This window comes from Triturus cristatus, chromosome 6 (assembly GCF_964204655.1).
Source record: "Triturus cristatus chromosome 6, aTriCri1.1, whole genome shotgun sequence".
Taxonomy (NCBI): Eukaryota; Metazoa; Chordata; class Amphibia; order Caudata; family Salamandridae; genus Triturus; species Triturus cristatus.
Genome location: NC_140589.1, coordinates 448,925,681 through 448,942,893, shown reverse-complemented (window position 1 = coordinate 448,942,893; position 17,213 = coordinate 448,925,681). Strand labels below are relative to the sequence as shown.

The following is a 17,213-nucleotide window of genomic DNA, read 5'->3' as shown; positions in this document are numbered from 1 at the left end:
AGACCTCATACCGGGAATCTACTAGAGTCTGGGGGAGAAGTGAATGATCCAGGTTATTCCAGGCTCTAGAGCGGACAGAAGTACGAGGCAATATTTTGGAGAGGTTACGGTTGTTAGCTTGAATGGTGAAGATTACTGCGGAATGGTCCGACCATACCACAGGACTAACTGAAGAGAGGGAGAGCTTAGGGTTGTTAGTAAACAGCCCGTCCAGCGTGTGTCCAGCTTCATGTGTAGGAACATCGACCAGTTGCGATAGACCGGCCACTTGTAGGTCAGCTATTAGTTGGGCAGTGTCTTTATCCCCTAGGTCCTCTAAATGAAAATTAAAATCTCCTAAAATAGTAAAATCCGGATGACTTATGGAGAGTTCTAGAAATTCTTCGAGGGCCCGAAGGAAGCGCGAGTGTGGGCCGGGGGGACGATATAACAGAATCCCTTTAAAGGCCTGATTGTGATTAAGTGATATAGAAAAAAGAAGTGCTTCACAATCTTGTCGACCTAAAGGGTCAATTTTGACTCTTAGGTCGGCTTTATAAATTATGGCTAAGCCACCTCCTCTCCCTGTAGTTCTGTCCTGTCTCACCACACAGTATCCCTCCGGGGTGGCTGAACAGAACTCCGGGCCTGAAGAGGCATCTCCCCACGATTCTGTAATGAACAGGATATCAAGCTCCTGAGATGCGATAAATTCCCTTATTTCCCAGCAATGACTAGGGAGAGAGCGAGCGTTAATGAGAGCTACATGAATATGGCGAATGAGTCCAGGACCAGGAGTATGCTTTGCAGGGAAGGGAAAGGGAAGAGCAAATTTACAACCTGGGCATATGGCAGGTACAGATGTGAGGGAGGAAGCAAGGGGCAGACTTACACACCGATCACTAGAAACCCCTGAGCTAAACTCCATCAGCTGAGAAAGGGAGTATCGTACCCTAGTGCTCTGGTGAACTAGATCAGCACGGCCAGGGGATGTGGCCCTGGGCCCGGAGCTGGCGCGGACGGGCGCAGACGGGCTCGCCGTTGGCGAGCCTTCGGCGCGCCCGCTGCTCGCGTCCGCGTCCGCTACGCGTATGCGTCATCGGCTGCTAATATTGCCGAGTGCGAGTCACGTGAGGAGGGATGTGTCTGCAGCAGCTGAAGCTGTGACCTCCCCTACATAAATGGCCTAAGGAGCATTGAACACAGCTCCGGATACTGAACAAACAAACGGCGAATTTAAAAAATGTTAAAAAGATATTTAGAATGTCAAACAATTCCCCCAGCCAATACCACAGATTAACAAGGTCTTTATCAAAGGAGGGTCCTATCACTGGAGTGCTGTGCTGATGTAAGCAGCAAGACTTGTCAGACTGACACTGCAAAGACCAATCTCTAAACCAAGCGGACACCCCTGCACCCACAGCGGAGATCATTGCACCCCCGGTCAACAAGCATGAAGCACCTGAGGGGCAGAAGGGCCTGTACCCTGTCCTTCTAGTGGAAATACAAGGGCATTGGCGAAAGTTGGCCAATCGTGGTACTCTGTGGAGTCTCGCTTTTAAGTTTTTGTATAACTCCCTGGAATTCCCCGGAGTGAAATTTCGCGAGCTCCACCCAGGCCTAGGTATTTTACACTACAATCTTTAAAAATGTATAACTCCGGTTCTAGTGATTGGATTTTTGTTGTTATGGAGTTATTTTATTTTTTTAAGTTTGATCTATTTTTCTAAACTAGACTGACTGCTTTGTGCCAAGCAGCCAGAGGGCTGAGCATAGGTTAATTTAGCATTGGCTTGTGTCTCACCCTGACAAGAATTGTGATTGCTGCTTGTTGGAACTGGGGGTCTCTAGTTGGCTGAGATAGGTACCTTAGGCCAAATAGGGACCCTTGCTTCTAAGTCAGGGAAAGGAAGGACAACTTCTCAGATAGCCCCTACTCACCCCCTCGGTAGCTTGGCACGAGCAGCCAGGCTTATCTCCAAGACAAATGTGTAAAATATTTGCAACCACGCTCTCAGTAACCCAATGATGACCCCACAAATGGACTCCACACACGTTTCATAAGAAAATCAAGTATATGTTTATATAAAAAGATATACGATGAGACCACACGATAAATATCCAACATATCCATATTTATAATATTTCACTTGGCCGGTTATTAGGCCATCAAGGCCTTGTAGCTTCGTGCAGTATTAATGAGCAATTCTAGATGATCCAATGCAATCCTGATGCAATGCTATGCAGTTCATAATGCGAGAATCAGGCACTTCGTAATGTAAAAATAATGCAGTTCGTTATGCAACAATAATGCAATGCGCAATGCAACAATCGGGCAGTCCGTTATGCAGAAACAATTCATTGCGTAATGCAACAATCAGGCTGCTCGTTATGCAGAACTAAGGTAATGTGTAATGCAACAATCAGGTAGTTTGTTATTCAGAAATAATGCAATGCGTAAAGCAACAATCAGGCAGTTCTTTATGCAGAAATAATGCAATGCGTAATGCAACAATCAGGCATTCGTAATACAAAAATGATGTAATGCGTAATGCAACAATCAGGCAGTTCGTAATGCCAAAATACTGTACTCCAGCACCGATCACAGTGCTCGGGATGGTCTCTATGCCAATCCGGCTGACTTGTGGTCAGCTTCTGCCAAACATATGCCCCCAACATGGGTATGGTGTAAAACAAAGTGTAGCTCCACACTCCGGCCCCGGTACTGCCACTACTTGGCAAGTACGGGCCGCAATACGAACGTCAGCGGAGGCTCGCGCTGCAAAGGGAGGAAAAGCCGAGAGCATTTCTCTCGTAGCCCGCACCCCATCCCAGGAGCGACACACGCACGCTCGCTGAGCGTTACCTGGGGGGTGCGATCTCCCTCTCCTCTCCTCGCAACTTGGTCCTCCGATGCAACTTCGTTGATCTTGGGCTGTGGTACATGCCCCCCCCACACAGGGATGGTGCGAGGTCCCTCCTTGGCAAAGATGGGCTCGGACCGGAGGCACATCTCCTGTGGGGATGCTGGTCCAGGCCGATGGCAATGACAAAGATCTCAGGCTGCAACAGGGCACACGCACACAGCATCGCCGGGACTCCCTTGAGTTCCGGGTCCACACAATCGCAGGGCAATCCTCACGAAGGTCTCAGGCTGCACAAAGCACACTCACACAGCATCCTGAGACTCACTTAGACTACTGGAGTCCACGATCACAGGGCAATTCTTACGAGGGTCTCAGGCTGCAAAAAGCACACGCACACAGCGTCACTGGGACACACTTGGATTCCGGGTACGCACGATCACAGGACAATCCTCACGAAGGTCTCAGGCTGCGCAAAGCACACGCACACAGCGTCGCTGAGACTCACTTAGACTTCTGGTGCCCACGATCACAGGGCAATCCTCACGAACGTCTCAGGCTGCACAAAGCACACGCACACAGCATCGCTGAGACTCACTTGGTTTCCGGGTGCAGACGATTACAGGACGATCCTCACGAAGGTCTCAGGCTGCACAAAGCACACACACACACACAGCGTCGCTGAGACTCACTTGGACTCCTGGTGCCCACGATCACAGGGCAATTCTTATGAGAGTCTCAGGCTGCAAAAAGCACACACACACAGCATCGCTGAGACACACTTGGAAACTTTTGTGTTCCTGAGTTTCCACAACAGGGCGACAGCTCTCCTCGGGCCCTTGGGGACAAGTTACTTCAGGACACACCAGACAGCAAAGTCCTTTCAAGCAGGGGGACACAGCACACATCAAAGTTCCTTAGCCTCTATTTGGTAAAATCAGCAAACTGCAGGCCAGCCCCAGAACACACAGCAAGGGTCAGTCCTTTCCTTCACTTTCTTCAGCTGTTTCTTCCTTGGCAGAGGTTCCTCTTCACCACGAAGTAGTTTCAATCCTTTACAGTTGTGAGCAGTCCAAAGGCCAGGGGTTTCAGCTCTCATAGTTATACCCCTAAATGTCTTTGAAGTGTTTGTGTTCAGGGGGGCACTGACCCCTGTCCAAACCAGTTCTGGGTGTCTCCCTGCCAGTGACACCTTCTTCCTTTGATAGTGGGGGTCTGGATCCTTAATCACTCAGCAGGAGATGGAGCCATTGTTTTATGGTGGCAGCCCAGGCCTCTTCACCTCCAGGGGCTACTCCTCCCCCTACACTCCAGATGCAGGTCAGCCTGTTGCTGTCTCACCTCCTTCTCTGGGTCAAGACATTCCCCAAATCCTATCACATTCAAATCCAGAGAGTCAATCCACAACCAGGCAGAGACACACAGAATTGTTAGAACACAAAAAAACAGCCACTTCTAAAAGTGTTGTTTCTAAACACACAATTTAAAAACCACCTTCATAAAAAGATGTGTTATTAAATTGTGAGTTCAGGCACACTAAACTTCACCTCTCAATCTTAAGCCTATGGGAAGATAGGCTGGAAACATATTACACAGCCTCCCCATTCTGTCCTATGGGCAAGATGGCCTTTCAACAGTGAAAAACGAAATGGAGAGTGTTTCACTGTCAGGACATGGTACACACCTCAGTACATGTCCTACCTTTCACATTCACTGCACCCTGCCCAGGGGGGTACCCTGGACCTACCATAGGGGTGTCTGAGTTGCATAAAAAGGGAAAGGTAAGGCCTGGCAAGTGGGTGCACTTGTCAGGACAACAAGGCAGTTTAACAAACTGCGCGCAGGCACTGCAGTGGCAGGCATGAGTTCTCTCTTTAAGGTTACTGGTGTGGGTGGCACAATTAGTGCTGCAGGCCCACTAGTAGCATTTGCATTACCAGTCCTGGCACACATAGTGCACTTTACTAGGGACTTTACTAGTACGGCAAACATACCAATCATGGACAACTAATTACCATTACACTTTACACAGGGAGCACTTGCACTTTGACACTGATCAGCAGTGGCAAAGTGCCCAAAGCATCTAAGTTAGCAACACCATCTCAGAACAAGCATTGGCATAGCCAATAGGTCTCGCCTTTGGGGCCTTTTAAGTATTTAATTATGCAGCAAAATATCCTTGGTGCAACATCAACTGTTGCATAGCTAAACACTTATAAGTTCCCAAAGGCGAGACCTATTGGCTTTGCCAATGCTTGTTTGACACTAGGTTTAGGTTGGACAACAAAATAACTTATTAATCAGTAAATGTAAATTCAACACTATTTTTACTATCATGAAGCTTTGAAAAAGTTATCTTAGTGAGGAAACATGAGTCGGCTGTTGTCTTTCACCGAAAACTGCTGTACTATTTGGACTTGGAAACGCCATCATCAAAGTGTTCAGTCCTTTTATAAATAATTTTGCTTTCTTTCTGTAAATATTGAAATGGAATTTACATGTTTTCAATGAGATTAAACCATTGAACATGAATGACTTTCTTCTGTATTTGTGCAACCTGTGAAAAAGTAACAAAGTTCTTCTAGCAAAACTTATAAATATATGACACTAAACAGAGTCAAATGATTGGAGTGCCGGGGTACCTTTCCTTAAGTCTATTGTAGCACGAGGCCATTGTTTGTTGCGTACTCACACTCAAGGTAGTGGGGTGTTTTATTACCCTGAATGGCACCACAATTCATTACACTTAATTTTTACTTCCCTAGTGGTACTACCAAATGTGTTCCTATTATGGAGGTGCGACTTTTTCTTCCACCACTACCCTCTTTGTTTAGTGGACTACAACATCTCAAAGTGCTAGTGCGTGCGGGAAAGAAAAGTCAATGGACACTCCCTGTGCTTTTTTAATATAGGGCCCCGCATTAGGCTTAGACATCATCCTCCCATCTCCTTTATGCTGTCACAGGCAACGACCCAAGCCCCACAACAAACACCAAATGTTCTTTCCGCGCAGGGTGCTGTCCCGGTCAATCTGATTTAGGGCCGGCCCTCAATGGGATGGTATAATAGCAGACTCCCCCAGTAACCTACTGAGTTGCCAGTCGTTCAAGGGGTGTTAGACACCTTTAAAAATAAAAAAAATCCTAATTAGTGTGAAAAGTGGTGTCAGGTATAGAGATAGCGGAAGATGAAGTTGAGTTAATGTGCTACAAGTTTCAAAGACGACACTGAAAGCAGCCAGTAAGAGACTAGGAATTAGAGAGGTACGTAATAAAAGAAATGTGGTAGTTGTAGTGTTGTCTCCGCCTGGGCTGGACCATGTAAGATGAAGGTCCCCAGGTGGTGTTCATGCCAAAACCCCCCTGAACGTATGTATAGTGGAAATGCCCGACGTCCCCTCGGACGGCGTGCTAACCACAGCAATAAATAGCCCAGGGCACTGGGCGTGGCAGGGATTACACTGGCCACTACAGCAGTAACACGTGTGGTGTGATCTTATTGCTAGGCCCTAGGTCGCATCACTACATTGGCGACGAGGTGGTCTCGCCCACCCCATCGCGTGCGCTGCCTCCCTCCGATCACGCTCTTGCCCAAGGAGCGGATCGGCGCATGCCTTGTAGCCCCGCTGCCTGCCCCTTGCCGGCGCGGCTCCTGCACATGGCCCCGCTGCCTAGGGGCCGCTGGCGCCCTGCCCAGCCTCCCGGGCTGCCTCACTGGTCGGGCCGTGCCCACCCAGCCCTGGTACCTGCCTCCTACCGGCCTGGACGCCTGCCGGGTGTGCGGAGCCGGCACACGCGGTGCCTCGGAACAAGGTTGCTGACCCTCACGCATCTCGCGTGCACCGCGGGACCCGAGCCTGCCGTTTCTCATGCATCTCGCGTGCAATGGAGAACCCGAGCCTGCCGTTTCTCACGCCTCTCGCGTGAGGCGCCAATTCAACGCTTGGAAGCCCCAGGTCACCCTCCCTGGCCTCCCAGGCGCCACTGGTCACCGGAACTGCACGGGGCACCCGCGATCAACGCCGGAGAGGTTAGTGCATGCCCCCGGAAGTGTGCAAGTGATGCCCTTGCGGCCCGCGCCCCTCCTCTGCGTCCATGGCCAACGTGCCCCCCCTGGAGCCGTTCGCAGTCACCGGCACCCCCCTGTCGCAAGCCGCCCGGTGGAAGAAGTGGGTGGAACGGCTGAAAAACTACTTTGTCGCGGCGGAAGTGGCGGCTGAGCGGAGGCGTGCCATGCTGTTACACCTTGGAGGGGAGGCGATCCGCAACATCTCGAAGGACGTAGCTGAAGGTGGCCCACCCAGGACGTACGACACACTGCGCGACGCCATCACGGCGTATTTTGAACCGTTTGCGAGCGCTGATTATGAAAGGTTCCTGCTCCGCCAGGCCCGCCAGATCCCAGAAGAATCGGTGGATGTCTTCTATGCAAGGTTGAAGAAGCTAGCCAGCACGTGCACCCTCCCAGATGCAGATGACGAAATCCGCTCTCAGTTCATCCAGGGCTGCGCGTCCTCGAAGTTACGCGAGAGGGTGTTGGAGGCGGACAACATGCCCATGCGCGACATCCTCACGCTGGGACGACCGAAGGAGCTGTCCAAGGCCAGGGCCGCGCACATGGAGCCTAAGCAGGCGGTCGCAATCAAGACAGAGCCGGTGTGCGCCCTCAAGACCGAGGCTCCCGACAGTCGCACGAAACAACCCCGGCGCAGGGCTCCAAGACCGGCTCAGGCCTCCCCTGGCCGCGCCTGTGCATGGTGCGGCGGAGCGACGCCACACAGAGGAGTATGCCCAGCACAAGGCAAGATCTGCAGCGCATGTGGCAAGGCCAACCATTTTGCAAGCGTGTGCCTGTCAACGCCAAGGAAAAAGCAGGGTGGCCCACCCGGGAGGGTAAGACAGCTGGAACCGCTACCCAGCACCCCGGCCAGCAGTGACATGGATGACGATGAAGCGGATGTGGCATCCATCCATGAAGTGCGGATGCTCAACACCCTGGCAGCCAGGCCGTCTGCAGAACCCATGTGCACAGTCACGGTACAAGACCAGGCCGTAGCTGCCTTGATTGACACCGGCGCGTCAATCAACTTGATGGCTGCCAGCGTATACCAGACCCTGAAAAACGCACCGACACTTAATCCGACTAGGGTGCAAGTATACGCCTACGGTACCAGTCGCTCGCTATGCCTGTGCGGGGTGTTCAGGACGGACCTGTCCCACGACGCCACTCGGCTACCAACCAAAATCTACGTGTCGCAAGAAGGAGCTGGGTTCCTGCTCGGCTGCCGAACAGCCCTGGACCTCGGGCTAATCCACTTTGCACTCAGTCCAAGCCCGCAATTTGGACCAACTAGCACTGGAACATGCGTCACTATTTGAAGGAATCGGATGTCTGAAGGGATCCACCATTCACCTCCATATAGACAAGTCAGTCGCCCTAGTGGCCCTCCAGCACCGACGCATCGCGTTCCACCTACGGCCCAAGGTTGAGGCGGAACTACGGACACTCGAGCGGGCGGGAATTATCGAAAGGGTGAGCGGGCCCACTCCATGGGTGTCGCCCATCATGGTAGCCAAGAAGCCGAAACAGCCGGACGCAGTGCGGATTTGCGTTGACATGCGCATCCCCAAGCTCGCCATCAAGCGCGAGCGCCACCTGACGCCGACCATTGACGACATAGTTGGGGAATTGTCTGGCTCCAAATGGTTCTCTAAAATGGACCTAAGATCGGGGTATCACCAAATTCCCCTACACCCGGAATCCTGCCCAATTACCACCTTCTCCACGCACGCCGGCCTCTGGCGATATACCCGGCTGAACTTTGGGATATCGAGCGCGGCGGAGGTGTTCCAGAACTTTATTCAGAACGTCCTGCAAGGGCTGGATGCCGTCTTAAATGTCAGTGACGACATTCTAGTCCACGCCCTGACCCTGGACGAACACATCCGATGCCTCTGGGCAGTGTTTTTACCCGGCTTCAGGAGCGAGGGCTGACCCTCCACAAGGAAAAATGCGATTTCCTACGGAAGGACATTAGTTTTTTGGGATACCGATTCTCCGAACAGGGAGTAGGCCCGGATCCGGAAAAGGTCAAGGACATCCACGAAGCCCCCGCGCCTACATCGGTGATGGCCGTTCACAGTTTTCTCGGGATGGTCACCTACTGTGGGAGGTTTATCAAAGACCTGTCTGACCTCACTGGCCCTCTCCGCGACCTCACAAAAGCCTCTGCCACCTGGGAGTGGGGTCCAGATCAGCAGGAGGCGTTCCAGAACACCAAGGCGGCGCTTTCAGCCGACACGACCCTGGCCTACTTCGATCCCCGGAATGAGTCACAACTCGTGGTGGACGCCAGCCCGACAGGCCTCGGAGCCGTGCTAGCCCAACAGCAAAGGTGCGGAGAGTGGGCCCCCGTCGCGTATGCGAGCCGAACCCTCACCCCCACAGAGCAGCGTTACTCACAGATCGAGAAGAAGGCCATCGCCATCCTGTGGGGGTGCCGGCACTTCCACATTTATCTGTATGGACACCCGTTTGTGGTAATCACGGATCACAAACCCCTCGTCCCGCTGTTCCAAGGCTCCTCATCACGTCCTCCTCCTCGGATCGAAAAGTGGGTACTCCAACTCCAGGAATTCCAGTTCACCGTGGAGTACCGGCCAGGTGCCCGTAATCCAGCCGACTTCCTTTCTAGACACGCCCACCCAGCTACCGACTCGGAAGCCACGGAAGCCGCGGCCGCAGAAGAATACGTCCGAATGATCGTGGAAAGGTCCAGACCTCTACCGATATCACTGGAAGAAATAGTGCGGGCAACCAAAGATGACAACTGTCTGCAGATTGCCATCCAAGCCGTTGCGTCGGGAAACTGGAAGCCACTCCAAAGCCCGCCGTCGTTTCGCACGCCTGAGGCCCAAGCCTCACTGAAAGCACTTCACCAGGTCAGGAACAAACTATCTGTGTCTCTGGAAGGATGCCTCCTGAGAGGTCCCCGCCTGGTGCTGCCTAGCAGTCTCACCCAGCAGGCTGCCCTCATGGTGCATGGTGCGCACCAAGGCATCGTCAAGTCAAAAACCCGCCTAAGGAGCAAGCTCTGGTTCCCAGGCCTTGACAAGGTAGTAGAGAACACGATCCAGCGGTGTCCTGTGTGTTTGGCGACCAGCCTACCCAACCCTCCGGCGCCAGTGATCACTGAGGAAGGCCCCTCCTCGCCATGGGTGCAAGCCAGTGCTGACTTTGGCAGTCTACCTGGGGGAAGATTCATGTTCGTGGTAGTGGATGATTTCTCGCGGTACCTCGAGGTGGAAATCCTACCCTCAACAGCCGCAACCGAAGTAATCCCCAAGCTGGAGAAAATAATTGCCACCCACGGCCTCCTAGGTGAACTGCGCACGGACAATGGTCCACCGTTCAACCGGGCTGAGCTGGCCGAGTACCTACAGTCCCACCGCATCAAGCACCGACACATAACCCCGAGGTGGCCGCAGGCTAACGGAGAGGTCGAGAGGCTGATGAGGACTCTAAACAAGACTATTCAGATCGCACTAGCGGATGGCCAAGGTGTGGAACTTGCCCTCTACCAGTTCCTGCGCGAATACAGACTGACGCCCCATTGCACCACAGGAGTTCCTCCTAGCTGCCTCTGTTTTGGCCGGGCAATCAAGGACACCATCCCGCACCACCCCATGTGGGAGTCGTTGCCAAGCCCGCCCAACCGTTCCATGGAGAACAGGACAAAGACCAATCGGGAAGCGTCCCGGAAGAGGAGAGCCGCTGACAGCCCGATCCAAGTGGGCGACAAGGTGCTAGTGAAGGATCGCCACCCAGGTGGAAAATTCCGCCTACCTTTCGAGCTAGACCCCTGGACAGTCATAAATGTCAACGGTACCCTGGTCACGGCAGTCAGAGATGGAGAAGAGGTCACCAGAAACGTGTCATTCTTCAAAAAGGTCCCGCAGGAAGCCGAAGAAGATCTTCCGGAGCCAGGAGACCACCGTCCAGCGTCACCCCCAGGCCCTCGGGGACAGGCAGAAGAACGGGACCCCTGCACGGCTGAGAACACAGGGACTGACCCGACCCCGCAAGCCCACGGAGCGAATGCGCCACCAGGGACGCAGAGCTGCACAGGGACGGCCGGAGAGGATGGTTCCGAAGACATGTTTCAGACCCCGCCGGACACGTGCAGCCAGAGCAAGTACTATCTACGCCCCTGCCCGCAGCCATCCCAGAAGTATCGAGACTTTGTGGCCTGCTGTCGAAAGCGGAAGTGAAAGCAGGCTGCGCCCCCGCCAAGGCCAAGTAAGACTGTTCCGTTTGTTTGTTTGTGAGACTCTTTTAGTATTCACTGTAATGTCACGCCGCCACATGCGGTGTTGTTTGGTTTTCGCAAATCCAGGTAAAGGAGGAATGTAGTGTTGTCTCCGCCTGGGCTGGACCATGTAAGATGAAGGTCCCCAGGTGGTGTTCATGCCAAAACCCCCCTGAACGTATGTATAGTGGAAACGCCCGACGTCCCCTCGGACGGCGTGCTAACCATAGCAATAAATAGCCCAGGGCACTGGGCGTGGCAGGGATTACACTGGCCACTACAGCAGTAACACGTGTGGTGTGATCTTATTGCTAGGCCCTAGGTCGCATCACTACAGTAGTGTTTTCGTAATTAGCAATAACCAGTATGAAGGTTTGTTGAAAGGGGCGACGCTAGCTCGTTACAAGACGTTTTGGGTAAATGGGGCGGCCTAGGTGTCAATGCAGCTGGTACGGTGTTTCCGAGGTTCGGTAAGCAGGAACCGTGTGCTCACCCAGGAGATTATTCAGATATGTTTCCGGCACGTCGATGACGCTGGCGGGAGGCGTTACCTTGGATACCTTGTAGGCAATGGCACTTAAGTCCTGCGTCGCCGCTCATTATTCCTGAGTCAAGACCTGCCTTATCACTTGTAGGTCTGCCCATAATGATTCAAAGAAAGACTCCATGAAAGCTATTGTAGAGATCCATTTTCTTCAGTTCCAGCCTGGTGGAGTCATGCTGAGTTGAGAGGTTGAGCTCTCCTTGGGTGGATTGTTAATGGAGCGTGTCAGCATGTCTCTGAAGTCGTGGTTCTTCTTGTCTTTGATAGAGGCCTTATTTACTGACAGAGGAGGTACAGTCAGCCCCCAGGCATCACTGAAGAGGGTCCATTCTAACTCAATAGGCTAAGTAGTCAGAACAGTCTGTCTTAAGCAGTTTCTCAGATGGACCAACAGGACCCTCAAGGGAAGAGAGCCCAGGCCACCCCAAATGCAAAACAGCTTTTTAACTAGTTCAATGTGGGTTATTGCATGGCTTGTAATGCAGGAAATCAGGAGCTGCTCACACTGCCTTAGGTGTTTGGTATGCTGCGTGGATGGTATGAAAATCCATTCCGATTGTTTGGCTCTGGGACACTCTAATTGATAATAGTGAAACGGGTCTACTTTCTTTATAAGGTACCTCCGTACATTTTTGTTGTAATTGTGTTGGCACTTATTGAATGATGGCTTGTTGATGTAGCCAGACACTTCTTAGATTTTTTACTTGGATATACAACAATGATTCCACATTACACATGAGGGATTATCTTAGATAGCTGTTTAAGAGTTAAGTAGTGCACCGCTGGCCTTTGTCCAGGTAGGGGGAGAAAAGGAGGTAGCCTTTTAGTTAGTAAGTAGACCATCTTTTACCTTGAGTCATTGAAGGTTAGACTAATGATGAAAAGTCTGGAAGGTTGTTGAAGATATCCATCCCTTTCCTGTCGCCTGGGGCCATGTTATAGAAAATGCCCCAGGACTGCACCAATGTATGTCCGCTTTTTGTTATCCTGGAGCACTTTGGTATTCCAGAGAATGCTAAAGACGCATGTGTAGATCATTCTGTAATACAGATTGTGCTAGTGCTGAAAGTGCCCCGCAGGTATCCTGATGGGCATGTACTCATTGGCATGGGGGAGTGACCTCATGCAAAAGAGGTAATCTGTTGCCCCTGTGCCCGCACTGTATTTCAGTTGTGGGCTTTAAGACAAAGAGACTGTAGGAGGTGCACTGCTTGTCTGCCATAGAGAGGCATGTCCCCTGACAGTGTTCCTTGGAAGGGGCAAAGGAAGTCCCAGGGATGACCCGGACATCATTCTCTGCTGGCGGGTCAGTCAGTCACTGCACCCAATTGCCGGTGGATCTCTACCCAAACAGTCGGTCCATCTTTCACTCGTGCACTGTTTGCACTGCAGACATAGGTGTGCTTGCACTGAAACAGTGCATTTGTTGCGAGTGACATGGTGTGTACTGTGGTGCAGAGTGGAGCAGTGCACCGTACCCATAATAAGACCAAAATTGTGTTTTTTCAATTTGGGGTGGAGGCGATAGCAGAAATGCAGAGGGTGGTGGGTGGAAGGAAGGAAGATATTCGTTTTTTATTATTATTTTATAGAATAGGAGAGGATAATGCAATGAGTTCTGTGAGAGGTGAGGGGAAGTGGCAGGATTCAAGGTACCTTTTAAAAAAAAATTGGTTGGTGGAGGAAAGGGATGGCAGTACATCAGGTTAAATGTGAGGCAGCCCCAGAACAGGGGTGTGCCTATATTGTGTATGGTTTCCTTGTGACTCCCCCACTGCTGCACAGCTAATGACAGCAGGGCAAATGTGAAACAGAAGGGCTGAACATAACATAAAATGAATTATGGATGAGTAGGAATTAATAGAATGTTTTAACTCTCAGGGTTTTGAGGTACATCATAGACAACTCATCAATCTTGTTCTCTATTTGATGTCACCCAGACCCTCTTGGTGATAAACAGCTCCCTCTTTACCACTAAACATATATAATTCTATACGTTTTAGCCACGCCTCACCTTAAGACTGCAGTCTTCCTCCCCATATCTTGGTATTCCAATTTCCTATGCCTATAGTGTACCTCAGCCCCTTATAGGTCCTCTGAGTAGGAGGTTGGGCTAAGAACCTCCTACTCCATTGAAGGAGAGGAGAGTGAAGTTGGTGCAGGATGGTGGCTGGACGTCCAGTAGAGTGGCTTCCCAGTTCCATCAATTCGAATTGTGAGGTAGTACTCTAATATATACTAAGGGAAATACATTGCACACTTTGTAAGTGTGTACAGGGATGTTGATCATCTGTGAAATAATATACTTGTATTGTGGAATTTAAAGTGATGTAACAAAAGGCTTAAAACCCACAGAATGCTCTCTCTTTTATCCGGACTGGTGTCTTGAAAATCATTTTATATAGCGCTTTGAGAGGTGGTTTATCAGAACAATAGAAGCATCTTAAATCACTAATTCATACTTTGAGAGAAGTGTGTGGAATAATGCATTACACAAAGCGTTGGTCATTTATGACAGCACTTCTGTTGAAGTAAAGCACGTCCGATTGTCCAGCACTGCTATTGGCTGGTGAAAGGGTTATGTTTGGAGGCATCCTATATCCCCTGTTATCTTTAGGTATGGGTAGAGGGGGATCAAATCTAGAATAGTGAAACCTATACCCACTGCCAAGCTCCTTTCCTTTCCTGTCAGTCAGTTCTATACTCCATGTGGTTCATCATTTTACAGGAAGAGCTTTTCCAGCTCATTTATCGATGGGCCCCCATGCTCCAAACACTTCCCTGTTAAAAGTATAATTTTGGCATCGCCTCCCTTGATCAGTTTCTTAACCTGTCTTGAATGCCTTCCATGTCAACTGAAAGAAAAACACTTTTTGAGTGAGAGTGAGTGAGTAAGTAAATAGTTAACATTTAAACAACCTGGCAACAGGGGCAATACCAATAAAACTGCACCCACCTGCTTAGATGGCCCTCTGGCCTTTTGCGCTCTAAGGCATGCAGATTCCTATTACAGTGAATGCAAATCCATGTGCATGTGCGTGTGTTACTGAAGCTTGTGCATGGACTGATAGACCACAAGGAGCACATATAGAGACCACCATTCTGTAGGGGACATACATGTAACTCCTCTTTCACTGTTCTGAAATACATACCCTTATAAGAAACGAGATGTTCAAAAGATATAGAAAATACGAAATTGCTTTGTTCTTAACATCAAGTGCAGATCATGCAATACCATGGACCTACTGTGAACATAGGCATAGTTTTTGTATCTTATCTTGTCCATTTAAAGAAAGACAAGTTGTTATCTTCTCATCAAAGTGCTAACACATGTATCATTTTATTTGCAGTGTTTGATCTTCTTCAAGAATTTAGATTATCTTCCGATTCATCTGTCCACACAGTTGAGGGTTCTAATGCACAGGTTTCAGCATTCCGAATAAATCCAAGTATTCATCTGAAAAAGAAGACAAGGTATGAATTGAAATCATAAGTAATTGCAAAAATCGTTGGTTGAACTGCCTCTCCATATGTCGAGCTGGAACGTGCAGGGTAGATTTAGAGTCGGTTTGTCATAAAAAGAATCTCCAATTTAGTGCAAAGTATTATGTCCAAAATATCCTCCAACACAGAGATAAGCACAGTGGAAGAAATTTCAAAGGTGGATTTTTCTCTGGATTTAACATTTCTTCCAGTAATCTCTAAACCAGGCCCCTTTTATCTTGGTTCAATTAATGTATCGTTATTTAAGAGAATAGAGTACAAATAAGAACAATATAACGCTGGATGAAAATATGTTAGTTAACAAACAATCACTATGATATTGATAAAATACTAATTAATGACATTTTTGGATTTGAGAATATGCTGCTGGTAATTCTTATAAACTGAACTATAAAGCATTTGGATTTTGTGCAGAAAAATTATAATGTGAAAGCTACAGACAATGTTGGCATTCTTATAGTACATGATAAGATTCGCACAATATAGAATTGGGTGTATGCACTAGGCACCTCGAAAGAATATCTAAGCTATAATGTTTGTAAAAAAGACATTTGTGAGGAACAGCTAAAGATGCAAGAACAAACATCGAAGTAGTGGAAAACCAGAAGAAAAGGATACATTAGAACAGCTAACAAAAGTTAGATTAGGTTAGACCCCAAACTTGCCAAAATGTCATGTTCTCATAAAAAGACCATCATTCCCATGACCGTATCAGTCATCACTTATAACAAGTGGCTGCTCAGTGTACTCAGTAAATGACTGAAGGAAAAATGTTGAAAACATCTTTAAAATCATCTATCATGCATGCCTTGTTCTGCTCTCTTTAAGCAATGGAGGCATCAATTATATAAAATAATTTGGGCAGAGACCACCACTCTAGTCAGGGCAAGGGAGTTACACGCCAAAGATAAATCCCTGCTCACCCCCTTGGTAGCTTGGCAGGCTCCACATCTGAGTCCCGGGTCCCAGGAGGGGGCCCGGGTGAAGAGAGCGGAGGCGGCTGAGGCTGCCGATAGCAGCACGGGGCTCCCGTGGTTGAGGAGAGAGCCCCGTGTCGTGCTGGCCAGGCCGAGAGTGGAGCAGCAGGAGAGTCAGGAGTCCCGAGAGAGAGCCCGGTGAGTAGGGCTGATCTCTGGTGGGAAGCCGCACGTTTCGTTTCCAGAGCCCGTGTGGCTCCAACATTGGGCGAAGTTATATACAAGCCCCGTGGGGGGGGGGGGTGGGGGGGGGGAGAGGGCAACATAGTGCCGAGCCCCTATTTGCATCTACAGCTGCCCCACTTGCTAGAGGGCAGCTGCCACGTTTTGGGATATGTTTGTTAAGAGAGCCCCAGTGGGGCCCCATGATCCTCAGTTGCACCGCAACAGCGTGGGCAGCTGCAGCGTTTTGCACATTGTTCTAAGGGCACCAGGAGTGTCCATGCCTCATTTGATATTTACAGCTGCCCAGCAAGTAGTGGGCAGCTGCAACGTTTAGGCCATTCTTTCTTGGGGGACATGTCTTTTGACTTAGGAGTGAGAGGCACTCCTTTGCTCCATAGTTTCACAGCTGCGCAGCACTTAGTGCCAGCTGCAACGTTTAGGTCTGCGCAAATTGTGCACTCTTGACTTCTGCTGCATTGGCAGCAGCCCTGACTCTTTGGACATGGGGCATTTGAGCCCCTTTGAGAAGGCCAGTTCGTCCAGGGGACTGTTGGTTAATATGATTTATGTTCCAGGATGATGCTGAGTATAATGTTTGCCGGTAATTACTGGCTGTGTTCTACGTTTATGATATGTCTTACGTTTACTAAGTTCACTAAGTGATGGTTGTGACAGTGGTCCAACTGGCCCTGTCATGTGTACATAATCCCCTATAAATATTGCCCAGTGCCAGTTGGCAAAGTGTATATTGTGTGATTACTATTCGAATGTGTTTTATAATAGAAAGGCAATTGTTGATATAACCTTGTGAAGAGTCCCTTTTGTGGAGTGCCTAGTATGTTGTTGCTGTGTGTGTTGCTTAATTATTGAAG

The 17,213-nt window shown here is 49.9% G+C and overlaps 1 protein-coding gene across 1 annotated transcript in view; it reads left to right on the top strand.

The window, feature by feature from the left end:
* COL21A1 (collagen type XXI alpha 1 chain) overlaps nt 1-17,213 on the top strand; it is a 268,022-nt gene that overhangs the window by 75,651 nt on the left and 175,158 nt on the right. The window contains exon 3 of the mRNA XM_085610868.1: nt 15,046-15,169. Coding sequence (XP_085466994.1) covers nt 15,046-15,169 — 124 coding nt within the window. The remainder of the gene's footprint in view (nt 1-15,045; nt 15,170-17,213) is intronic.